The sequence below is a fragment of the Neolamprologus brichardi genome, chromosome 11 (assembly GCF_056152115.1).
Source record: "Neolamprologus brichardi isolate AB-2024 chromosome 11, ASM5615211v1, whole genome shotgun sequence".
Classification (NCBI taxonomy): domain Eukaryota; kingdom Metazoa; phylum Chordata; class Actinopteri; order Cichliformes; family Cichlidae; genus Neolamprologus; species Neolamprologus brichardi.
In genome coordinates this window covers 8,695,949-8,716,237 of record NC_142114.1, presented here as the reverse complement: position 1 = coordinate 8,716,237, position 20,289 = coordinate 8,695,949, and the positions used below count along the sequence as shown (strand labels likewise).

At 41.3% G+C, this 20,289-nt stretch overlaps 2 protein-coding genes across 2 annotated transcripts; one reads left to right on the top strand and one right to left on the bottom strand.

Annotated features, from left to right (window-relative positions):
* Positions 1–1,629: 1,629 nt before the first annotated feature.
* On the bottom strand, positions 1,630–7,753 carry derl1 (derlin 1). Its single transcript, XM_006794882.2, has 8 exons — positions 7,419–7,753; positions 5,883–5,994; positions 5,706–5,770; positions 5,040–5,066; positions 4,413–4,508; positions 3,857–3,909; positions 3,621–3,731; positions 1,630–2,509 (listed from the first exon to the last, which is right to left on the bottom strand). The coding sequence occupies exons 1-8, from the start codon at positions 7,569–7,571 to the stop codon at positions 2,368–2,370; spliced, it is 759 nt and encodes a 252-aa protein (XP_006794945.1). The 5' UTR covers positions 7,572–7,753; the 3' UTR covers positions 1,630–2,367.
* Positions 7,754–8,913: 1,160 nt separating this feature from the next.
* Positions 8,914–20,264, top strand: tbc1d31 (TBC1 domain family, member 31). The gene is made up of 23 exons (XM_087848091.1): positions 8,914–9,313; positions 11,431–11,571; positions 11,792–11,907; positions 12,230–12,408; positions 12,588–12,739; positions 12,818–12,977; positions 13,218–13,418; positions 13,530–13,703; positions 13,793–13,872; positions 13,951–14,097; positions 14,577–14,710; positions 14,967–15,100; positions 15,219–15,398; positions 15,492–15,724; positions 15,852–15,924; positions 16,064–16,143; positions 16,235–16,370; positions 16,955–17,047; positions 17,377–17,505; positions 17,617–17,772; positions 18,290–18,359; positions 18,441–18,611; positions 18,868–20,264. The coding sequence occupies exons 1-23, from the start codon at positions 9,243–9,245 to the stop codon at positions 19,020–19,022; spliced, it is 3,165 nt and encodes a 1,054-aa protein (XP_087704217.1). The 5' UTR covers positions 8,914–9,242; the 3' UTR covers positions 19,023–20,264.
* The last annotated feature ends 25 nt before the right edge of the window (positions 20,265–20,289 follow it).

Genomic DNA, 20,289 nt, shown 5'->3' with positions numbered 1-20,289 from the left:
GTAAAGTCTTCCCTTGGTCTTCCAGTGTAAATGACACACACCAAATTTAAAAGCCTTTCTTCAAATCCAGGTTTAAGAAGACTACTTGAGGATGCTCACCTACTTAAGTATGTAACACTTTTGCTCAAAACAAGTAGGAATATAAAATACTGCAATGCACAGTGACCACAGGACTTACTACAAAGTTTCAAGAAAAGTGTTTTAGGACCTTTTGTGAAGGTTTGGCATTAACAGAATTTCTGCATTCAGTGCTCATAAAATGTGGTCTAATCTTCATCTAAGTCACAATTGCAAACACAGCCTGACTGTAGGGGGTTTGCATTGAAATGAACTGGGCTATCACTGTCTGTAGCTGTAGCTTGTGAACAAAGATGCGAAGGAATTTAGAAGAACCCCACCCACACCTGTTTCACTTCAATATTTCTGGAGTGTTTTGACTGAAGAACCCTCATCAAGTCATACCACAGAATTTAAATCAAGATCAGGTTTTTTCCCCTGTTTAACCATTCTGTTGTAGCTTCAGTTGATTGACTGCTGCTCTGATAGTCTTCTGTAACATTTCCTGGCAAAACTTTGAATTGTTTCACTTGGCAATCGCAAATGTTCCAGGCCAGCAGCCACAAAATGTACTCTCTCCACCATGCTACAGAGTTGGGATGAGGTTTTGGTGCTGGTCCTAGCACCATGTATTCACCATGCCTAAGTTGATCCATCTACTGTTCACTGAAACCTCATCAGAAATGTTCTCCGTGGAAGGATGGCTGTCAAAAAGCCATTCATAGGGAAGGGAAACAAACGAGGTAGAGAGATGCAGACTTACGCAAAAAATGAACTGAAAATCTGTGGCAACGGTTCCTATGGAGAGATGAATCCAAATTTGAAATGAATTGCTGGTTCAAACTGTTCATTGCCATGATGGAGAGAGGTAAAACAGTGGGTGTGTACAGCCATCTGTAAAGGACGGTGGAGGCTCTGTCACGGGGTGCAGCTGCACATCAGCCAGTGGTTTTGGAGATATTGTCAGAATTGATGGACACAGAAACATACGTTGATCCTCATGTAACAGAATATGGAAAGCATCTGATTGGCAATCACTCCATTTTCAGCATAACGATCACAAAAACACTTACAAATGCAGTAAAATCATACCTGGGTAGAAAGTCACACAATGGAACACCATCAGTTATGGACTGGCCTCCCCAGAGCCCGCACCTCAACATCCTTTCAAGAAGTCTGAAGAACCATCCCTGAAGTCTATTCTGTACAACTACTCTCTTTTTTTTGGCCTTAAATACTGCATGTCCATGTATGTTTGCACATTATAATAAATCACTGCACCCACTTTTCTAGCAACATATAAAGAAATCAGGAATTCAAGACTTTTGCACAAAGTTTTGACTTTACTACTTGTGGCAGTTGTAAACGTTACTTTGCTTCCCCCGACTATTTCCTGATATTTAGGGAACAAATGATTTCCAAGTTAATATCCAGATGGATAAATATTGACAATGAGTGCTAAATGTGTGTTTTATTATATTAAGGTGATTTCCAATATGTCTTGTTGGCACCTGATTGGCTGAATGGTTGTCTCCTGTATAAGTAAGACAATGACACACTGACTCACTCATCCTTTCAATAAACAATTGTTATATTTACAAAAAAAAGAGCAGGATCCTATCTTTACCTCATTTTTTTTTTCCAGATGAAATCAGTAAAAGATCCAGGTCTGTGCCACAGAGGCTCACAAACATTTCACACCAATGTAGAATCAGACCTGGAGACAGTGCTCTCTAAATAGCTTTGCCCATGTTCTGCTGAGGGGACTGCTGGGAGCACGCTCCCAGTGCATTGGTAATTACAATGTAATCTGATATGGCATCACAGAGAGTGAGAGGAGGAGGGGGAGGAACACAAGAGTTGAAATCCACAGCGTGCTGGTGTGTAGCTGCAACATCTCTCATCTTGACAGTCCAATGGCAGGGTGGGTTAGAAAGCCGGAAGAGGGATGGTAAGAAGAAGATGAGAAAGAAAGAAGAAAATAGACGTGGCAGTCAAGAATAATCACCAAAACAAAAAAAAGAGAGAACAATTTAATTTTCTAACTTCCTAAAATGGACACATTTCCAGTAGTAAAAGTAGAGCTGACTTTACTTAGTGGACAGAGCCTACAGCCAGAGTCCGGGTCCTGCTGTGCAGGGCAGTGAAATGCGTGCCTTCTCAAATTTGATCCTGTTGCATCTTCTAAAGTTAACCATGAATTAAATTTAAAGTCTCAAGATTCAACAAGAACAAATTCAATGAAACAAGCGTTTAAATCTGAGAACAGCTGCCCAGCTCTTCTGGCAGCTGAGAGAGTGCAGTTCTCTCTCATTCGCCCCCAAGTCGGAAACCTTGCCCCCAGTTGTGACGTCCTCCGAGTCCCCCTGCATTGTCCTGGGGAGCTTGCCTCCTGGTCGGAGGGACTCCAAATCCGGACACCCCTCCCCTCCTGTTAGGAAAGAACCGGTACCTGCAGAGAGATGTTAAAATGTGATCTCTGAACTCAATCAAGCAACAAAATCTGTTTGGTTTTGGTGAGAAGAATTAGCATTATAAATTTTAAATGTGACAGAAGTACCCATAGCTAAACCACACAAACATATCTGTGTTATCGTTTTTTTTGATAATTTGTTGTCTGCCTTGACTTTGTTGTGACATGATTCTGTGGCAGACCCTCAGCCCCTCCACTGGGAAATAAATTTTCAAACATTTGACTCAACTAAGTGATTGGACGGGAAACCAGAGGCAAAATCAACACTTTTAAAAGACACTCTAGATATCAGTTTGTGTTTGAAATTTTAACCGAGCAACAGAGGGTTTGATAATTGTGGAAATGTAACCCTATCATTAAAAATAAACAGTACCCAATTTAAACAGGGCCACTCTCCCCTTCATGGTCATCTCCTCAGGCAGTGCACCAGTATTTCCAACACCACTGCTGCATTTGAATCATTCTGTGACAGTCTGGCCATTTCCATGTGTGCATGACTGAATCTCCTTCAGTGTCTCTGAGTCATGCTCACTTTCACATGGTCAGATTAGGACCTTCAGAGAGTGATCTAAATATGGGAGCCTTGCTAGAAGCAGTGCAGCTCTTCTAAAGACCCAAAACCACAGATGACTTCATGATTGCACCTTGCAAGGACGAGCAACAAACACTTTCAAACCCCATGTCATTACAGTTGTGGTTACCCCTTGTGCTGCTGGTTTGAAAAGACTATATAACTTTGCCTGTTAGTTATCAGTGTGGCCACCAGTGACAATTATAACATGACATTAACTGATAAAACAGTCTTAGAGTTGCAAAGAAGTAAACTGTGAAACTGACTCATTAGGCAGGAATTCGCATTTTCTGTAAGAGCCACAACTACTCAGTCTTCTCACAAAGTAAGGCTAAAGCAGCAGATTCTCCAAGTGTACTGAGATAAATGAGAGTTTAATCTCTGGATTGTGACAGGCGATGTGTTAATAAAAAGCTCCATAGTGTTGTTTTAAAGCAAAGTGCACTTCAGTAAATGCAGTGATAACACTTAAACACTAAAACGGCGCTTCTGAAATGCTGCGCATGCACGCAAACGTACAAGAACTCTGGCGTGGAGAGGAAGGCGCGTCCTCCCAGGTCCATGGGGTATTTGAACATGAGGAAGAAGTAGAGATGGCCCACCAGGTTTCCTGTCAGTTCATTCACAAATCTGCACAAGAACAAAGAGAGGAAGAGAGGAAGATTACTCACAGGAACACCATTACACAGTTAGTACAAGTTATTCCCCAGACTGGAATACAGATTTAAAGGCTTTGATCTAAATTTGTTACTTACGATCCTCCGATGATAAAGTTGAAAGCCAGAATGACCCAAGGTAGATAATGAGCCTAGAACAAAGCAGCAGAAAATTGTGTTCATAAAAATCCTGGAATTATTTTAATGCTGAGTTAGCATAAACCGTCACAGTTACGTCATTGGTGGAACTATGTGTATTTTAATAATAATAATAATGGATTGGATTTATATAGCGCTTTTCAAGGCACCCAAAGCGCTTTACAATGCCACTATTCATTCACTCTCGCATTCATACACTGGTGGAGGCAAGCTACGGTTGTAGCCACAGCTGCCCTCGGGCAGACTGACAGAAGCGAGGCTGCCATATTGCGCCATCGGCCCCTCTGGCCAACACCAGTAGGCGGTAGGGTAAAGTGTCTTGCCCAAGGACACAACGACCAGGACAGAGAGCCCAGGGATCGAACCGGCGACCTTCCGGTTACAGATACGCTTCCCAACCCCCTGAGCCACGGTCGCCCCATTTTATCCTTTCTGATATTTCTGTGAAACATGAACCTGACAAGAAGATAGAGCATTCAACATTTGATGGGCGTACCTTAAACTGCGTTCCAAACCAAAAGGACACCACCGTATCTTTGTTGAACTGAGCCCAGATGTACAACACAGACATAATCAGCGGGATCATCAACAGCTGAAAAAATGAACAAAACCAGCAAGTCACAATCAACAAGCCAGGAGTATTTTTACAGTAAGTTTTCAAAACATCTAGTTTATGTAAGTCTGATTCATTTTCCTGCACATTGTCATCCAACGACCACCACAAGTTCATTGTCACATACCATCAAACAACACAACAGCCTGGCTCTGTCCAAAGACAGTCAAATCCACTTACTAGCACACCTAATAGTTAATGCGCTGCTCTTTAATCTGTGCAATTTTATTTTTTTCCTAATGCAACTTCTTGGCCAGGAGCAGAAAGAAATGGTCTGGATATGCTTTGTGAAATGCCGCATAAATTAGTAAGCTTTAGAGGAGCAGGTGGCAGCGTCTCTGCAGTGTTTATTTTTTTTCTCCAAAATGTAAACCTTTCCTTTTTAAAGTGGGTGTCTTGTGTTATGAAACACTCCTAAGATTTCAAAGGACGGTTGTAAACAAATGCTTTATATAGACGCTACAGCAGTCTACATGCAGAGAGAGCGAGACAGACGAGGAAGATTCTCACCTGCATGTTTATCAGCAGCCCGGTTATCTGCAGGTTGAGTCAAGGACGACAACAATAGAATCACAGCTGGAGCTGTACAATTAGAACGGCTTGGGACCGGGAGGTTGCCAGTTCAAATCCCCTACACCAGTTTTTGGAAGCTGGCAGTCACCTCTGCCGTTTCCACTTGAGCAAGGCATCTGACCTTGGCAGGTTACGCCTCCCACACTTTTTTTTTTAAGCTGTTCTCACCATTTAGCTGAACTGACAAAGACTGAACATGTTGTTTGGATGAGGTAGAGTTTTGCTGCTTTTCCCACATAAAAGAGAAATGTCTGAGCAGCAAGCACCCAATCTGAGCTGAACTCTCACAAGAAGACAGAGAGCTGAGATGTGGGCCTGAGTGTACTGCTGGTGCTGCATGTGACCTAGATTAGGTTTCTCTGCTCTGCAGGGGCAGACTGACACTGGGCCGCTGGCACAGAGCCACCCTGACATGGCACACTGCTGCAGCGAACGAGAGAGAGGCAGAGAGAAGATGAAAGAGAAATGCAGGAGGGGTCAGAATGAATGGTAGAGTGGGAAACAAGCTAACAGGGAGGTAGCTGGATGATGGAAGAATGATTTCCTGTTAGGTAGATTAAAATGTGAGATTTTAAAACAGGAATTGCCAGTCTGAAAGGATACAACTATGCAGATCCAGTTGAAGAGAAGCATGAAGATATAGTCTGCCGGCCTGCCATCAAATGACCCTGGTATAAGAAAAAGAAAATCAGGACGAAGATGATGATGATGACACAAATGAAAACAAGATGCTAGAAGGAGCACTGTATATTTATAAACCGCGTAGGCCGGTGAGCTTACCTGTCTCTAGCCGAGTGGAGTAATGGTAGAGGAAATAAAGGTTGACCAGGTACAGGAAGCCGGTATTAGGGGTTATTGGGAAATAAAGAGTGGCTGTCACTGGTCTCCAGATCTGAAATAAGCAGAAGAGTTATTAACCCAACAGAAAAATCAGTAAGACATCAACGTCGCTGTGCCTGTTTGCACATCCAGATGTTCACCACCAAGTCTGTAACACATTAAGTCTCATGTGGGTTGCAAATTATTACTTCCTGTGTGGTATTCCGCTGCAGAGTGTGTGTTTCCTCACAGTAATATTTGAAAATTGGTAAAAGAAGTTGAATCAATACCACATTTAAAAAATTAATGGGAATTAATGGTTAAATTCCCATTAATCCGGAGGCAAAAGACAAGATGCAGTCACAATTTAAAGGAGTGTCTGATCATACCATTATCCATTTTTTGTGCTGTCAAACTAAAAAAAAATCTTATTTTGTTGTTTGGGACTTGACAAAAGGTTAATAACTTTTCAAACAACAGAGTCTCATATTCAATGCTTTCACACAGCTTGCGTGACCATCTTAACTATAACTTGACATTTTATAGGCTCATAAAGATCAGGGGGTTATATATAGTATACTGACTCTGCCCTACTGCATTTATTTCAGTTTATTTTGCTTTCTTTTATTAGCCATACAATAGGCTGCCTACATAATGAAATTAACTGTGGTTTTAATCAACATGTCCTAAGATTAATAATCAACAGCAAGAAAGTCCAATAATTCCAGAAGGTGCATGGATTGTTCAGTGAAAAGAAGCTTATTCATTCACTTAAGAAAACACAGTAATACCACAGCAAACAAAGTACATAGCAAAGTACTGTGTTAATGCTGTAATTATTTATATTTAATATTCTTCAGATTATCCTTTAACTATAGCTGTGAGATACATTTCGAATTACTGAAGGTGGAAATCATGACATTTCCTTCTAAGTTAAGTACTAGAACTGATATGAAGTGAACTACTTGGAGCTACTTTTCAGCACTTAAAGTGATCACACTGACCGATTCCCTTTGCCCTGAGCTGTGTTTGATTACTGATTTACACCCATGCCCTAACCTTGCACGAACCCACTGTTAACCTGATTTAGAGGCCTTCACAGTGCCCAAGGGCCTAATTTTATAACATCCCCTGCAATACTTGTCTCCACCTTGTGGACGAGAGCGCACTAAAAGTAACTTATATATCCGCAACAAATACCTTAAAATAAAATATGTCTCTACTTCTCTGGTAATTAAATTATAAAAAATATGTATTTGTTTTCATATTTGGTTTACATTTCAGCGTCACCACATATCCAAGCATTTTGACAACATCCGGAAGTCCCACCCTCCTGCGTCTCGCCCTCTCATTGGTTGCCCCACACTCAGGCCTCCTGAGTTAGCAGTGCTAGCCACCTGCTAACTAACTCCTAGTTTCCAAAAGACAGTAACTCAGCATTTGTCCGCTATCTAATCCAACAGACAGACAAGTTACCAAAAACCAAGAAACACTCACATGAAATCTGCTGAAGACCATCTCCGGAAATAGCAAGAGATTCCTGAAATCAACCAATCCCAGTTTGCCTATAAGGGGAACAGCAATGGAGGCAGCGAACCAGTACCGGGTGATGAAAGGGATGCTTCTGAACCAGTCCCCGATATCTGACATCTTTCCATAGGATTACTGCCAACTTTGAGACCTGAAATAAAATTTCCTCTTTAACAATTCCCTAAAGTCCTTTCCAAATCAGCGACTGCTTCCTGTCTTTATATCACAACTGCTCCACTGTTAAGTTTACATGACGTGGCTAATCACGGTGAGCTAGCTTCAAAATACGATGAAGCCACTGACATCAGAGAGGAATCATCCGGTGTAGCTTTTCAAAGTAAAACCCAATTTGACAACTGTTACCACAGACTGGATAAAACAAAAATCTGTTTTACTTACTATATGACTATTACTGAACTAGAGACAAATAAAATCAAAAATATATTTAAATTATTATTACCAATTAACAAACTACGTTTATCCGAGGCAAATAATGGCAAATTACGCATTTTTGAGCCTACTGGAATGCTTTCATTTTAAAGTTAAACGCTTGTTGCAGAAAACAGCACTTATGATTGGATACACACATAAAATGAAGAATTTTAGAGGAACCATTCCTGCTCGCTCTGTGTAAAAGCGTTACAAAGGTCCTTAGGCAGTATGATCAGTTCGTGCGGCCATTTATAATATTAAGGATGTGCACAGTTGACGATAAAGTGTAAATACATGCCAACCTGTGTGTGCTAGCACATATATTGACCTAATTCGTTTATAAAAAGCTCTTAATTTAACAATTTAAACCGGATGTGTTTTCAGTATCTAACAATATCTTGTTTGCCTTGCATTTTATTGCACTTCCTGTGAAATTTGCAAACACGCTCACTTGACCATCCAGAGGCAGCCAGCAACACAAAGAGGCGTGCCGAACGACGCCGTTCTCGCGGCCCCTGTGGAGATCTAAAAACAGACCACAAGAAGGGGACTGGGCACGAAATAATGCTTTTTTAAAAAGTGGTGGCGATCAGTTAATCGTAATTAATTATCAGTTCAGTTCAGGGTTCAGTTGCTGGAGTTTACCTTTTATCTTTCACTCTGCCTTTAAAGAGGTGGGTGAAGGATTAGGATTTTTTACTTAAATACTTAAGTATTAGAATGGCTTTTGGAGGTCTGACATATGAGATAAGAAAACGTATGATAATAAAAAGAATACCTGACAAACTCGGAGCTTTATTGTGTGGATGTAGATGAATGTATGAATAAATAAATAAAATAAACAAATATACACTAATACATAAATAAACGTCACGTATTTATTTTTTTAATTTTATTTTTAAATAAAAATTTACTCAATATTCACTTTTTTTCTGGGTCTCGTGGAAAAAATATTTTACAGGGGTGAAAAATACCTCGCGTTCACGCTCCTTGGCCACGCCTTCTGCCGTATTTCGTCAATTTTGGGCGACAAAATAACTGTTCTTAAACCCAACCAATAAAATAAACAAAACAATAACAAGTGAATAAAACCTGTTCGTAGGGGGTCAGCTAAACCTTTAGGGCATTACTTAAATCTGAATTATATTGCTAAGCCTTTATCGAGGGCATTAACGGTTTCTCTCATTACCGCACTTAGTCAATGTTACTCTTTTAAATTTGCCGCTGTTTACCCCGCCTGTAAAAAGATTAGCCGGCTAACCTGCTAGCGGGGAAGCCATGCGATATCATAGTGACATTAAGTTAACTCAAGCGGTGTTTTGTAAATTTACCTCCTGAACTGTGTGGACTTTTTTGAAAATGGAGGTGACGGACATTGGGAACAAAGAGGAGGGTAAAATCTGGCATCGAAAACCAACACCGGGGAAAAGGTAGGTTTAATTTTCCCAAAAGTCTTATTTAGTTTCTCAGACTGTCAGCTGATGCTGCACGGACTCATTTACATGCGGGGCATCTTTATTACACATAGCGCTCTAAGTTGTCAGTTTGTATTGCCGTGATTGCTGTATTTTGGCACTATTACTTTAAGTATTTTTACTGTGTCTGTTGGTATTTACTTAACGAATACTGATTCGTTACTACTGTTGTGATGAGTTATTTTATTTGCTAATTGCAATCAAAGAATTAGTTATGTTTTACTAGTTCATTAAGGCCGCAGTAATCCTAGAAAACTATGAAACTTTAACTGTAGTTCTAGCAAATTGCAGATTTACAAATGATTTATGTTTGAATGTGAATCAAATTAAAGGAAATTTTTTTAATAAATAAATGTAAATCTTCTCTACAGGTCTCTGACTGACTTCATGAATATAAAAATGTTGCGACTAGTGCACTGTGACCTCTTAAAAATTTCACCCCAATCAAACATTCATGGATGAGAAATGGATGAAATTGTCTACGGCAATTATTTGTTATTAGTCCTTTTATTTATCCAGGTAAAAAAAAATCTCATTGAGATTAAAAATCTCATTTCCAAGAGAGACCTGGCAATTTGTTTGCTTGTTTAGTTCAGTTTCTTTTGAACATGGAAGCAGTACACAGAAAGTCATGCAAAATACACTGCTTCACTTTGGCTGACTTAGTTTACATATCCAAAAGAGTGGGAAGAAGTGCACACTTATTTAACCCCACTCTTTGCCGGTAAATCCATTATTGTTTATCCTGCCTCTTTATTGATATTAACCTCAATAACAACAATATACATATTTATAATTTCACTTTTACTTGCATTTACATACACTGTGTGAAATACATTCAACCACCCATTCCTTTTCAGCTTATCTGATTCTGGGTTGTTGGGGTGGGGGCTGGAGCCTATCCCAGTTGCCATAGAGTGTCCAGGTACACCCTGGACAGCATCTTGCAGGAGAGTTAATCATCCTCACACCAATGCAAATTTAGATTCGCCAGTTAACCTAATCCAATAACTGCAGGTCTTTGGGATGTGAGAGGAAGCCAGGGAAAGACAAATACCTCCAATTTTGTGTGTTGATTGCAAAATCTGAATAAACCTGGAATAACCAGAGACATTCATTGACATTCAAACATCTCTCTCTTTCTTATACCTAACGAAAACCATATCTTTATACCTGTTTCTGAACTGCTTTATCTTTGCACATTGCTTCAGTTCTATAGTTTCACTCCACACACAGAAACACAAAAATATTTTCTTGTAGTACGCACAGTGACTGTTTTCAATTTGCAAAAACCCTTAACTCTTTAGTCCTTGAAACCCTACTAGGAGTAAAACCTTGGAGGTCTTTTGTTGCTTTCTGTCATATTTGGTTGTAGAACAGAACGAGTGAGTGTGCATCAGAAGTTAAAGAGGGTGGCCTCTGCCTCTGCAGCTGCCCTTGAAAAAAACTGGAAACATCACATGGTTGTCACACCACATCTTTGATGTATACTAACGTGTCATAACTTGTCACTAAGGGTTCATGGGAGGTCGTCAGATGTCATCTTGGGGTTGTTAAATGATGTAGTTAAATTCTTTCTCTTACAGAAAACATGCTTTGAATGTCTTGTGCTAGTTGATTATATTTTGCTGTGAACGAAATTTATGCAAAATTTGTATAGTACTTAGTAACAAGCAAATGTTGTTCTTTTCATTTAGGTCAAATCCTTGTTGCTAATCATTCATTGTTAGGTTATTGTTTTTAGAAAATATTAAATAATGCGAGAATGATCTATTCACTCATTTGTTTTCAAGCATTCTCTCACACCACCATCAAGGAGCCCAGAGATGAAATTTGATTTTGATTTCAGTTCTTTTATAAAGAATCTGTGACAGTGAGAAATTGTGCTATTCCTAAGGTAATGTTAACATAGCTTATATCCCACACCTGTGTAAGTAAGACCTCCGGTGGTTAATGCACACAGGTGCAGAGAGATCGTAGTAGATCTTTTCCTAGGTGACCACTAGGGAGCAGTGATGATTCACTCAGACACTATTTTGTCTCTGATGAGGTGCCTTGTTTGCCTTTTTCAGTGTGTTAGTGACTGTGGTCCGCACTGCTCAGCAGGCCAAGACGGTGCGTTTCCTCCACGTGGCCTTCGACACCACTGGTGATTCCTTCCTGGCTGGGGATCACCATGGCAACATTTATGTTTTTGACATCAGTAGAAACAGGTGTGTGGCTATAAGGGACACTTGGTTATTTAGTATATAAATGTACAGAATTCTGTATTGTTTAGGATTTACTTCTATCAACCAGGATTGTTTGATTCATAAATGTTCTGCCTTTGAATTAGAATATTAAATATATTCAGAATGGAGTCTTAAAACCTTTGATGCTTTTGAAATTTATTTGATTTTCTTTCTTTTTTTCTTCTCCTTCTTCTTGGGATAGATTTCGGCTGGTGCAGAAAACAGGACAGGCCTGCACTTCTTTGGCATTTAGCCTCCGCAGGACTACAGAGTTCCTTGTGGCTTTGGCTGACTACACTATTAAATGCTTTGACAAAGGTACGTCCTCACACATAAAGTGCTGCTTACTTTTTCATTTGTAGTTCATTGTACGGAATTATTGTAGGGTCTACCGTACATTATAAAGCGCCTTGAGGCAACTGTTGTTGTGATTTGGCGCTATATAAATAAAATTGAATTGAATTGTAATTTTATTCTTAACAACATTTTTTTAAATGATTTTCTTTATTGTAAGCACAGCCAGCCAGCACTCTGCGGGTTTTTTCATTTCTCCCAGTAGCAGCTGGTCATTTTAATCCAAAATGTGTAATTTGCTTCTTCTTTTGAACTACAAATTAACTTGTTCTGGTTAATTACATAGACACTAAGCAGCTGGTGAGTTGGATGCGAGGTCACGAGGGAGCAGTCTCATCCATCTCCGTTCACAGCTCAGGCCGCTATGCAATCACCACATCCTCAGACACAGCGCAGCTCTGGGACCTGGACACGTTCCAAAGGAAGAGAAAGCTCAACATCAGGCAGTCTGTAGGCATACAGAGGGTGAGCATGCAGACATGCTCTGCAAACTATCCATCCATTTTCTTCTGCTTAGGCAATTAATGGTTGCAGGTGAGCTGGAGCTTGTTCTAGGTGCTATAGGTCGAGACGCACTAATTTGATATAAATGAATGGACATCCACACTGTAGACTGACCACGTCAGGTGTTGTTTGCATTGCAGGTGTTTTTCTTGCCTCTCAGCAACACCATCCTCAGCTGTTTCAGTGATGATTCCATCTTTGCGTGGGAGAGTGACACACTTTTCTGCAAATACCAGCTTCCTGTTCCCGATTGTGGACCCAGAATCTTCTACAAGGCCTTTGCTGTCACACGGTGGGTCTCTCATCTCACAGCCACTCATTAACAGCCCCTTACAAAAGTCTCTAATGCATACTTGTGCTGTGTTGGCAGTGACGGTAAGAGCCTTGCAGCAGGTGGGCGCTCCAACCTGCTGCACCTCTGGTGTCTGGACACCAAACAGCTGCTCAGGGTGATTCAGATGCCCACGCAAGTTCGAACGGTCAGACAGCTGGAATTCCTGCCCGACAGCTTCGACGGAGGAGCCAGCCAGGTACAAACAGTGCTACCAGAAGGGTTTAGGTTTTTTCCAGTTTGCTTGTTTTCATGTTAAAAATAACGTTCTCAAAAATTATTTCTTAAGTAGATTTTTTTTAAAGATAATCTCATATCTTGTACATTGAAGAGAAAATTAACTGGCATGTAACGTAACGTAATGTAATATGGCTATATGCTGTTAATTTGTACATTTCCTCTGAATTTCTCAGTTTCCTTTTTGATTGATGTCTTATAGACACTGGGTGTGTTGAGTCAGGATGGTGTGATGCGGTTCATCAACATTCACACATGCAAGCTTCTCTTTCACGTGGGTTCCCATGATGAATCCATCACTACAGTGGCAGTAAGCCCTAACGGCCGACACATTGTGGCTATCATGGATAATGGAAGCGTCAATATCTACAGCGTCCAGAGTCTCACGCAGGAATTAAACAAGGTGACAAGCAAGAATGTGATGAATAGGGTTCATACCAAAGTTACCACATGTCTTGATTTGAAATTTTGTGTGTGTGTTTGATTGTTTGTTTTACCCTGGCACTCTCCACAGCCTCCTCCCTCTCAGGTGGCAGTAGTCTCTGGTGGTGAAGCTGATCAGGACTTTTCAAACCTAAAGGTCAAGGTAAGGTCAGAGGCTGTTCAAAGACCAACCAAGAGTTCAGGCAGACGCACACAAGTGAAGACCCTTAGACCTCCTGCTGGGACTACAGCTGAGGATAAAGAGGTAAACTGCTAGAACACACATCATTTTGTGGATGTAATGACTGTGTAAGCTAAAGGGTTGTTTTGAATTTAGTTTCTTTCTGTGAACAGAATGAACTTCCAGCTGGTCTAAATAAGAAGAGACTGGTGGCTCTGCTAAAGGCATTTGGAGAATACCCAGCTAAATACAGGTAAACACGACTTTCACCAGGAAGATTTAGGCATACATGTAGGAAAATAATAAGTAATTTTCTATATTTGCATTGCAGAATGTTTGTGTGGCGGTCCTTGCTGTGCCTGCCAGAGAATCATGCAGCATACAGCAGTCTGACAGACAAAGGCCTACATTCAGCCTTCCTCACTCTGCACGAGAAATACCCCATCAAAAGTCACAAACTGCTGAGAGGACTGCAGAGGTGCTCACACTCACGCATATAATCCAATTCAATACAGTGTTAATTATTTAGAACCAGGTCACAACAACAGTCACCTTGAGGTGCTTTATTTTGGAGGGTAAAGATGGAGTACCTGTTTGAAAGAAACCTTAACAATCACGCAAACACTTGGCGACAATGGGAAGGAAAAACTCCCATCCTCCGCAACCTGTTGGGGGTGAGGGGAAAGAAAAGAGGGAGAGACAGGACAAAAAGGCAAATCAAAAATATACACAAGTGTTGGTGTCTCTCAGTCCATCTTGACCCAGTTTTACTGTCAAGAAAACTATGGAAGACTCGATGTTGGATGTTGAAACCTTAACAGGAACTTTTCCTCCGTGTGTAAAAGGGCACTAATGGGTTAACCCAAGAACCACCACCACCAGATTTGTATGTTTAATGAGCATACAGCATAGTTGGACCCAAAAACATTGTGACCGCTTGTTTTGTCTTCTTCACAGGGTGTTGTCTGCTTTAGCTCACTGGGCAGCCATCTTTGGAGAGGTGGAATACCTTCCTCTAGTAGCTTTTCCTTTTGTCAAGCTCTTCCAGAACAATCCGATGCTCTGCTTCGAAGTGGTGGCAACTGTCATAGGTATTTTCTTACAGAGCTCCATCATCGCTGTGTGTTTTTGTAATATTACATCGGCAAACATTTGAAAACTTGATCAGTCTGAGAATGGCACTGCTACAAGCATAAGATCATGAGGTCAAAATACACTGCTGCTCAGAGTGTACAGACACTTCTGATTGCTATATACATTTGATCCAAATGCAAAAGTCCTTTTTTCTTTTAGTCAACCTGAACCTTTCACAGGAATCTCTGCTGATTCAGTTGTTTGGTTGTGCAGTGAACTGGTGCCAACACTGGTTTGAGTATTTCCCCAACCCTCCACTGAATATCCTGAACATGGCAGAGAATGTCCTGGCTCATCATGACAAGGAGCTGCTGCAGCACCTGGTGGACTGTGGCGTTACTTCGCAGGTAACAGAAGCTGCAGAACCACAGAGAGGCTGTCAGATAATGTGCCATACAATTGCACGCGCTCAGTGGGATCACACGTTCTCTGCACTTTTATGACACTTCTCCCTGCTTGCTCTAGCTCTTCGTGTGGCCCCTGCTGGAGACCTTCTTCTCAGAAGTTCTGACTCGGGATGAGTGGCTGAAACTGTTTGACAATATTTTCTCCAACCATCCATCATTTCTGCTGATGGCCTGTGTGGCTTACATCATCTGTTGCCGTGAGCCTCTCCTCCTCTGCTCACAGAAGCAAGACTTTGAGGTACTTTTCCCATCATTTTGTCTCATCTAATCGAATCCAGGAAAACATAAATTTTGACACATAATGAACTTTTCTGTCTCTCCTCTTTTGTAGTATTTCTTCCACCATCGTAACAACCTGGATGTTGGAGCAATGGTAAAGGAGGCCTACCGACTCATGAGCAGCACACCAGCTGACATCCATCCCAGGGCCATGCTCTCTGACTTTACACCACTGACCAAAGGCCAGTACCCTGTGTTCAATCATTACCCAGATTTCATAGTGGAATACCAAAGCAGGGAGAAGGAGAAGATACGACTGCAGGAGATGGAGTATCTCAGAGAGAGGTGAGATTAAAACAAAACAATAATAAAGAAAAGAGAAAAAAAAGTCATGTTAATTTTGGTAATAGTAAATATTCAAACTTAATATAAGGAGGGAGGAAGAAGGCATAACATGTAAGTGTGTGTTCAGGCAGGAGGTGTCAGCAATGCGTGCAGATTTTTTACGTCGCCAGGCTGAAGAGGAGGCCTTTTATGCACAACAGGTAGATTCGTTTTCCGAATTCTAAAAGGAGTATATTACTGTAATCCTCAGACTGTGCGGTGTTCAACACAAACAAACACTTAAAATAAAGTGGAAATAAAGGGAACCAGTTTTTACTGTTTTAATTGAATCGGTTTTAGGAGCTGCTGCAGAAAGCAGAAGAACAGCGCAGAAACATTCTGTCACAGGAAGAGGAGAAACTGACACAGCAGAGGGCAAAGTACACGTCGCACCTTTGAAAATGAAGTATGACTTAAATGAATGACAGGAGTTCATAGAATGGGTTGGTGACACTGTGCTGTGTTGTTCAGGTTGGCCGCCATGAAGAGAGAGCTCAAGGTGAAGGAGTTAGAGCTGCTGGACACAACTAGAAGACGCTTTCTCAAACACCAGCAGGACCTGAGAGCCTCACAGATACAAAGACTAGACCAGGAGATCAGCAGGAAGGTAAATGCAGCAAGGTACACATAAAACATATATACTGGTAGATTTCAAGTTTCAATGATTTATCTCTTCTGTGTAATGTGGATGGTAATGTTTAGCACGTGGCAGCACGGTGGCGCAGTGGTTAGCACTGTTGCCGCACAGCAAGAAGGTCCTGAGTTCAATTCCACCATCAGGCCAGCAGGGTCTTTCTGTGTGGAGTTTGCATGTTCTCCTCGTGTTTGCGTGGGTTCTCCCCGGGTACTCCGGCTTCCCCCCACAGTCCAAGTTAATTGATAAATCCAAATTGCCCATAGGTGTGTTGGCCCTGTGACAGACTGGTGACCTGTCCAGGGTGTACCCCGCCTCTCACCCTATGACAGCTGGGATAGGCTCCAGCACCCCCCGCGACCCTGAAAAGGATAAGCGGAAGGGAATGGATGGATGGTAATGTTTAGATGTGTATGTGTACACTTCACTTTATTAGTAATCTGGTTCATATAGTGGAAGTTTAGCACATTATAAATCCTGTAATGGACTGGAACACCAAAGTGTATTGTCAGGGTGCTCACAGAGATTTATGTGCTTGTTGATATTTTGTGCTGCAGATGACTCTTTATGACCAGGAGACAGCTGCAGCAGTCCAGGATCTCGAGGTCAGACAGATGGAGATGGAGGTTCAAAGGAAACAACTTGAACAGGTGACAAACACCCCCCTGACTCCCTACCAGCCTCACCTCCTTCACTCTGCACTTCTTCCCTTTGTGTTAGTACATTTCTTTCCAATAGTGACTCTCATTAACCTGGAAAACAATTTCCAAATAAAATGTGTTTCACAACCCAAGTTTTGGTTATAGCCAAAACAGTTACAGCTTCCAGTTAAATGCATGAGACCTGTTATGCTTTGGGTAAAGTCTTGTGAAATGAAATGTGGTTTCACAGATGTTTATATAATTCCCAGCACTGTGACTGTTATTAAAAGTTCCACTGTCTAATCAGTTTTGCTGCTTTTCTTTCATGGTTTTTCCAGCGTTTGTTGAAAGAGCAGGAGCGTGCAGGACGAGAGGACGAGGAGCAAGTAGAGAGGAGAACGAGGCAGGCGGAAAGAGAGGGAGAGAGTTACACAGAGCTGCTGCGTAACGCTGAGGAAGACATGCAGGCTAGTTACAAATTCCAGTGTAATTGTCAAACATGAAGTCGTGTGTCCATCTGGCTTTTCAACAGGAGCAGTAGAGTCACCTAAATCATATTTCTCCACAAACACACACAGAGCCGGGAGGAGTCCCTCGGAGGGGCACGCCAGCTGGGCCTGGAGTCAGACTGGAGGGAGGTGAGGGAACGCCTGCAGCAGGCGGACTCTGAGCAGGACAGGACGAGAGAGGGACTGACAGAGACGGACACTATGGGAGATGTGGCGGGAAGGAAGGTAAGAACAACATGCAGAGCTGGCAAAAATACAGACGTTCTGTACTTAAGAAGTACATACACTTGTGTTAAAAACTTGAGTAAAACTTGAAGTACTGATTAATGGGGGGGCGGCATGGGGTGTACTACACCATATTTGTTTCAAGGCTTTTGTTTTTCAGATTTACAGAGAAATAAAATATTTTAGTTTAGATTATAATTCTATAAAGTAAAATAAAAAAAACATAAAATAAAAATAAAAGATTTTTATAAAGACCGATAAAATGTACATATACCAGTAAAAAGCCACTGACCTTGGGCTGTTAGGCTGGACACTGAATTATTATTAAAAACATCATAACAACAACTTGGTATCAAAGCACAGGGCACACGAGCACACACCAAATCCATCCAGTCTCTTTTTGCTCCCTACTAATGTCAGAAAGTCCTCCCTTCAAGAAAATTTAGTTGATTATCATCATCCTCTGATGTAATGTGAGCATTGTTCATTTAAAGAATGACTGCTTGTTAATTTGCAGTGGGATGAGGTGATGACTCTCAGAGCTCTGTTACAGGATCATTGCCAACCATGCCCTTCAGCATTTACAGGTATTACCCCCTCACTACCACACACAGACACACACAGAGTCTATTATTCAGACTCATCTCAGTGTATTTATTGTGTATCAGATGGTGAGAGGCAGACGAGGATAAGGTCACCATGTTTGAGTAGAGACCCTCTACACAGACACGGTGCCGTCACTCCTGTCAGGACTAACTCCTTCACCACTGCGAGACCAGCAGGAAGTCAGGTGGTGTGTCTGAACAGCAGCTCACCCTCAGAGAGCACCTCCACCAACTGTAAGTCCTTGTTATCACCATGTTTTTTTAAACATTATGTGGCAAAATGTATTTCCCCATCGGTTTACCAAAGCTGGGTAGTATTTCAAGTAATGATCTATTGTAACCACCACACGATTATAATCTGATTATAATAATCTGTTACTAATCTGTTAAGTGTTGGAGCACAACTACAAACTGTGAAGCTGCCTTCCTTCTATCCTCCTTTGTCAAATGTGTTTTTGTATCAGTAATCCTTTCTTTCTTTTCCTGTCAGTCTCACTGGACCGAGGTCGGGCCCAGCTGGACAGCAGTGAGAGAGAACTGCTGAAGGAAATCAGAGAACTGAGACAGAAGCTGGCAGCAAGAGCCAAAGAGGGCAGCTCTGCCTCCTCACAGTCTGTCCACACACTGTCCTCTATCTCCCAGTGACCACAAACTCCCTCAAACTCTGGCTTCACAGAGTCACAGAAACATATTCTTATCTCGAGCTCTCTGGAACAGACGGACAGTGAATCAGACCGATGAGCTAACTGCTTCCAAAGAATGTTTTTGCCATCCATCCCTCCACCTTAAAGTACAAATGCAGTCAAACAGCTTCCACTCTTCATCCTCATGAAAACTCATGTTTTAGCAAAACACCAGTCGAGAACAGAAACAGTTTATTTCAGTTTCTGGCTTTGTTTGTGCTTCATGCCATGTGCACATTGTTGCTCACATCAACCTGTAATGTTTGGGTGGTTCTCTCAAAAACCAGCTTTGACTATTTTTCTTTAAGCAGTGTGTAAGACCATCTGACATACTCTCGGTACTGTGTGTAACGGACTCACACACTTCTTCTGCAGAGTCCATAGTGAAGAATAAACTGTTTAAATTTGCTGTCATGTTTTTAACAGATGTGCAGTTCTTACATGAGTCCTTTTTTACTTTAATGTATTTTGTATTTGCTTTATTTAAAACCTATTTGCATAAAAACATTTAAAAATCTACATTGATCTTTGTGTCATTATGACTTTCTTTGTCAGAGTCATGTATTTTTAAAAAACAAACAAACTTTAAATATCTGCAGTCACACTTTTCTGTATTCAGAATGCATTTAGGTTGGGTTATAATTTGGATGAGAGGATTTATAATTTGATTACAGTTAGAGATTAGATTCTACCAAAGCAGAAGTGCAAAAACACTGACCTGTGGGCCTCTTCTCACTGTCTGGGTGTGGCATTAACTGTCATCACTTTTGGTCTTGTGAGCATCCAGGTGTTATTTGACATGAGCTGAAATGGCAGCGATCTCCATTCCTGTCACTCACTGCTTTCTATCTCTCCACCCATGTTTTATCTGTGCTCACCTGCTCTGCATCACTCTGTCACAGGCCATGGGAAGGAAACTGCAAAGCATGCACTGCCCTGTTGTCACTGCCAAAGTTAATTAACAAACAAAAGCACAAACAGGGAGGTATTGGAGCCACAGAATCACATCTAAAAGCAGAATTTCTTTGAATGATGTCTCAAATTTTACAGGCTAATATTTTTTATTCTATCTTTGCATCATTTCCTGTAAATTTCTTTATCTTTACCTTCACAGTTACACACTTGAAGGTCACCGTCTTACACCCACAGTCTGACTGACTCACTTTTCACCTGTCACTTCTCATTATGTTTTAGGAAACCATCTTGCCCTCAGCAGGGGTGGATCTGCC

What these genes read in the sequence shown, in the direction of transcription:
- derl1 (XM_006794882.2), bottom strand. Translation starts at nt 7,571, where the DNA reads ATGTCAGATATCGGGGACTGGTTCAGAAGCATCCCTTTCATCACCCGG. An exon ending in GGCTGCTGATAAACATGCAG is followed by an intron (nt 4,509 to 5,039) that starts GTGAGAATCTTC and finishes TCATTTTTTCAG; the next exon opens with CTGTTGATGATCCCGCTGAT. An exon ending in AACTTTATCATCGGAGGATC is followed by an intron (nt 3,732 to 3,856) that starts GTAAGTAACAAA and finishes GTTCTTGTGCAG; the next exon opens with ATTTGTGAATGAACTGACAG.
- tbc1d31 (XM_087848091.1), top strand. Translation starts at nt 9,243, where the DNA reads ATGGAGGTGACGGACATTGGGAACAAAGAGGAGGGTAAAATCTGGCAT. An exon ending in TCGACGGAGGAGCCAGCCAG is followed by an intron (nt 12,978 to 13,217) that starts GTACAAACAGTG and finishes GATGTCTTATAG; the next exon opens with ACACTGGGTGTGTTGAGTCA. An exon ending in TCACGCAGGAATTAAACAAG is followed by an intron (nt 13,419 to 13,529) that starts GTGACAAGCAAG and finishes CACTCTCCACAG; the next exon opens with CCTCCTCCCTCTCAGGTGGC.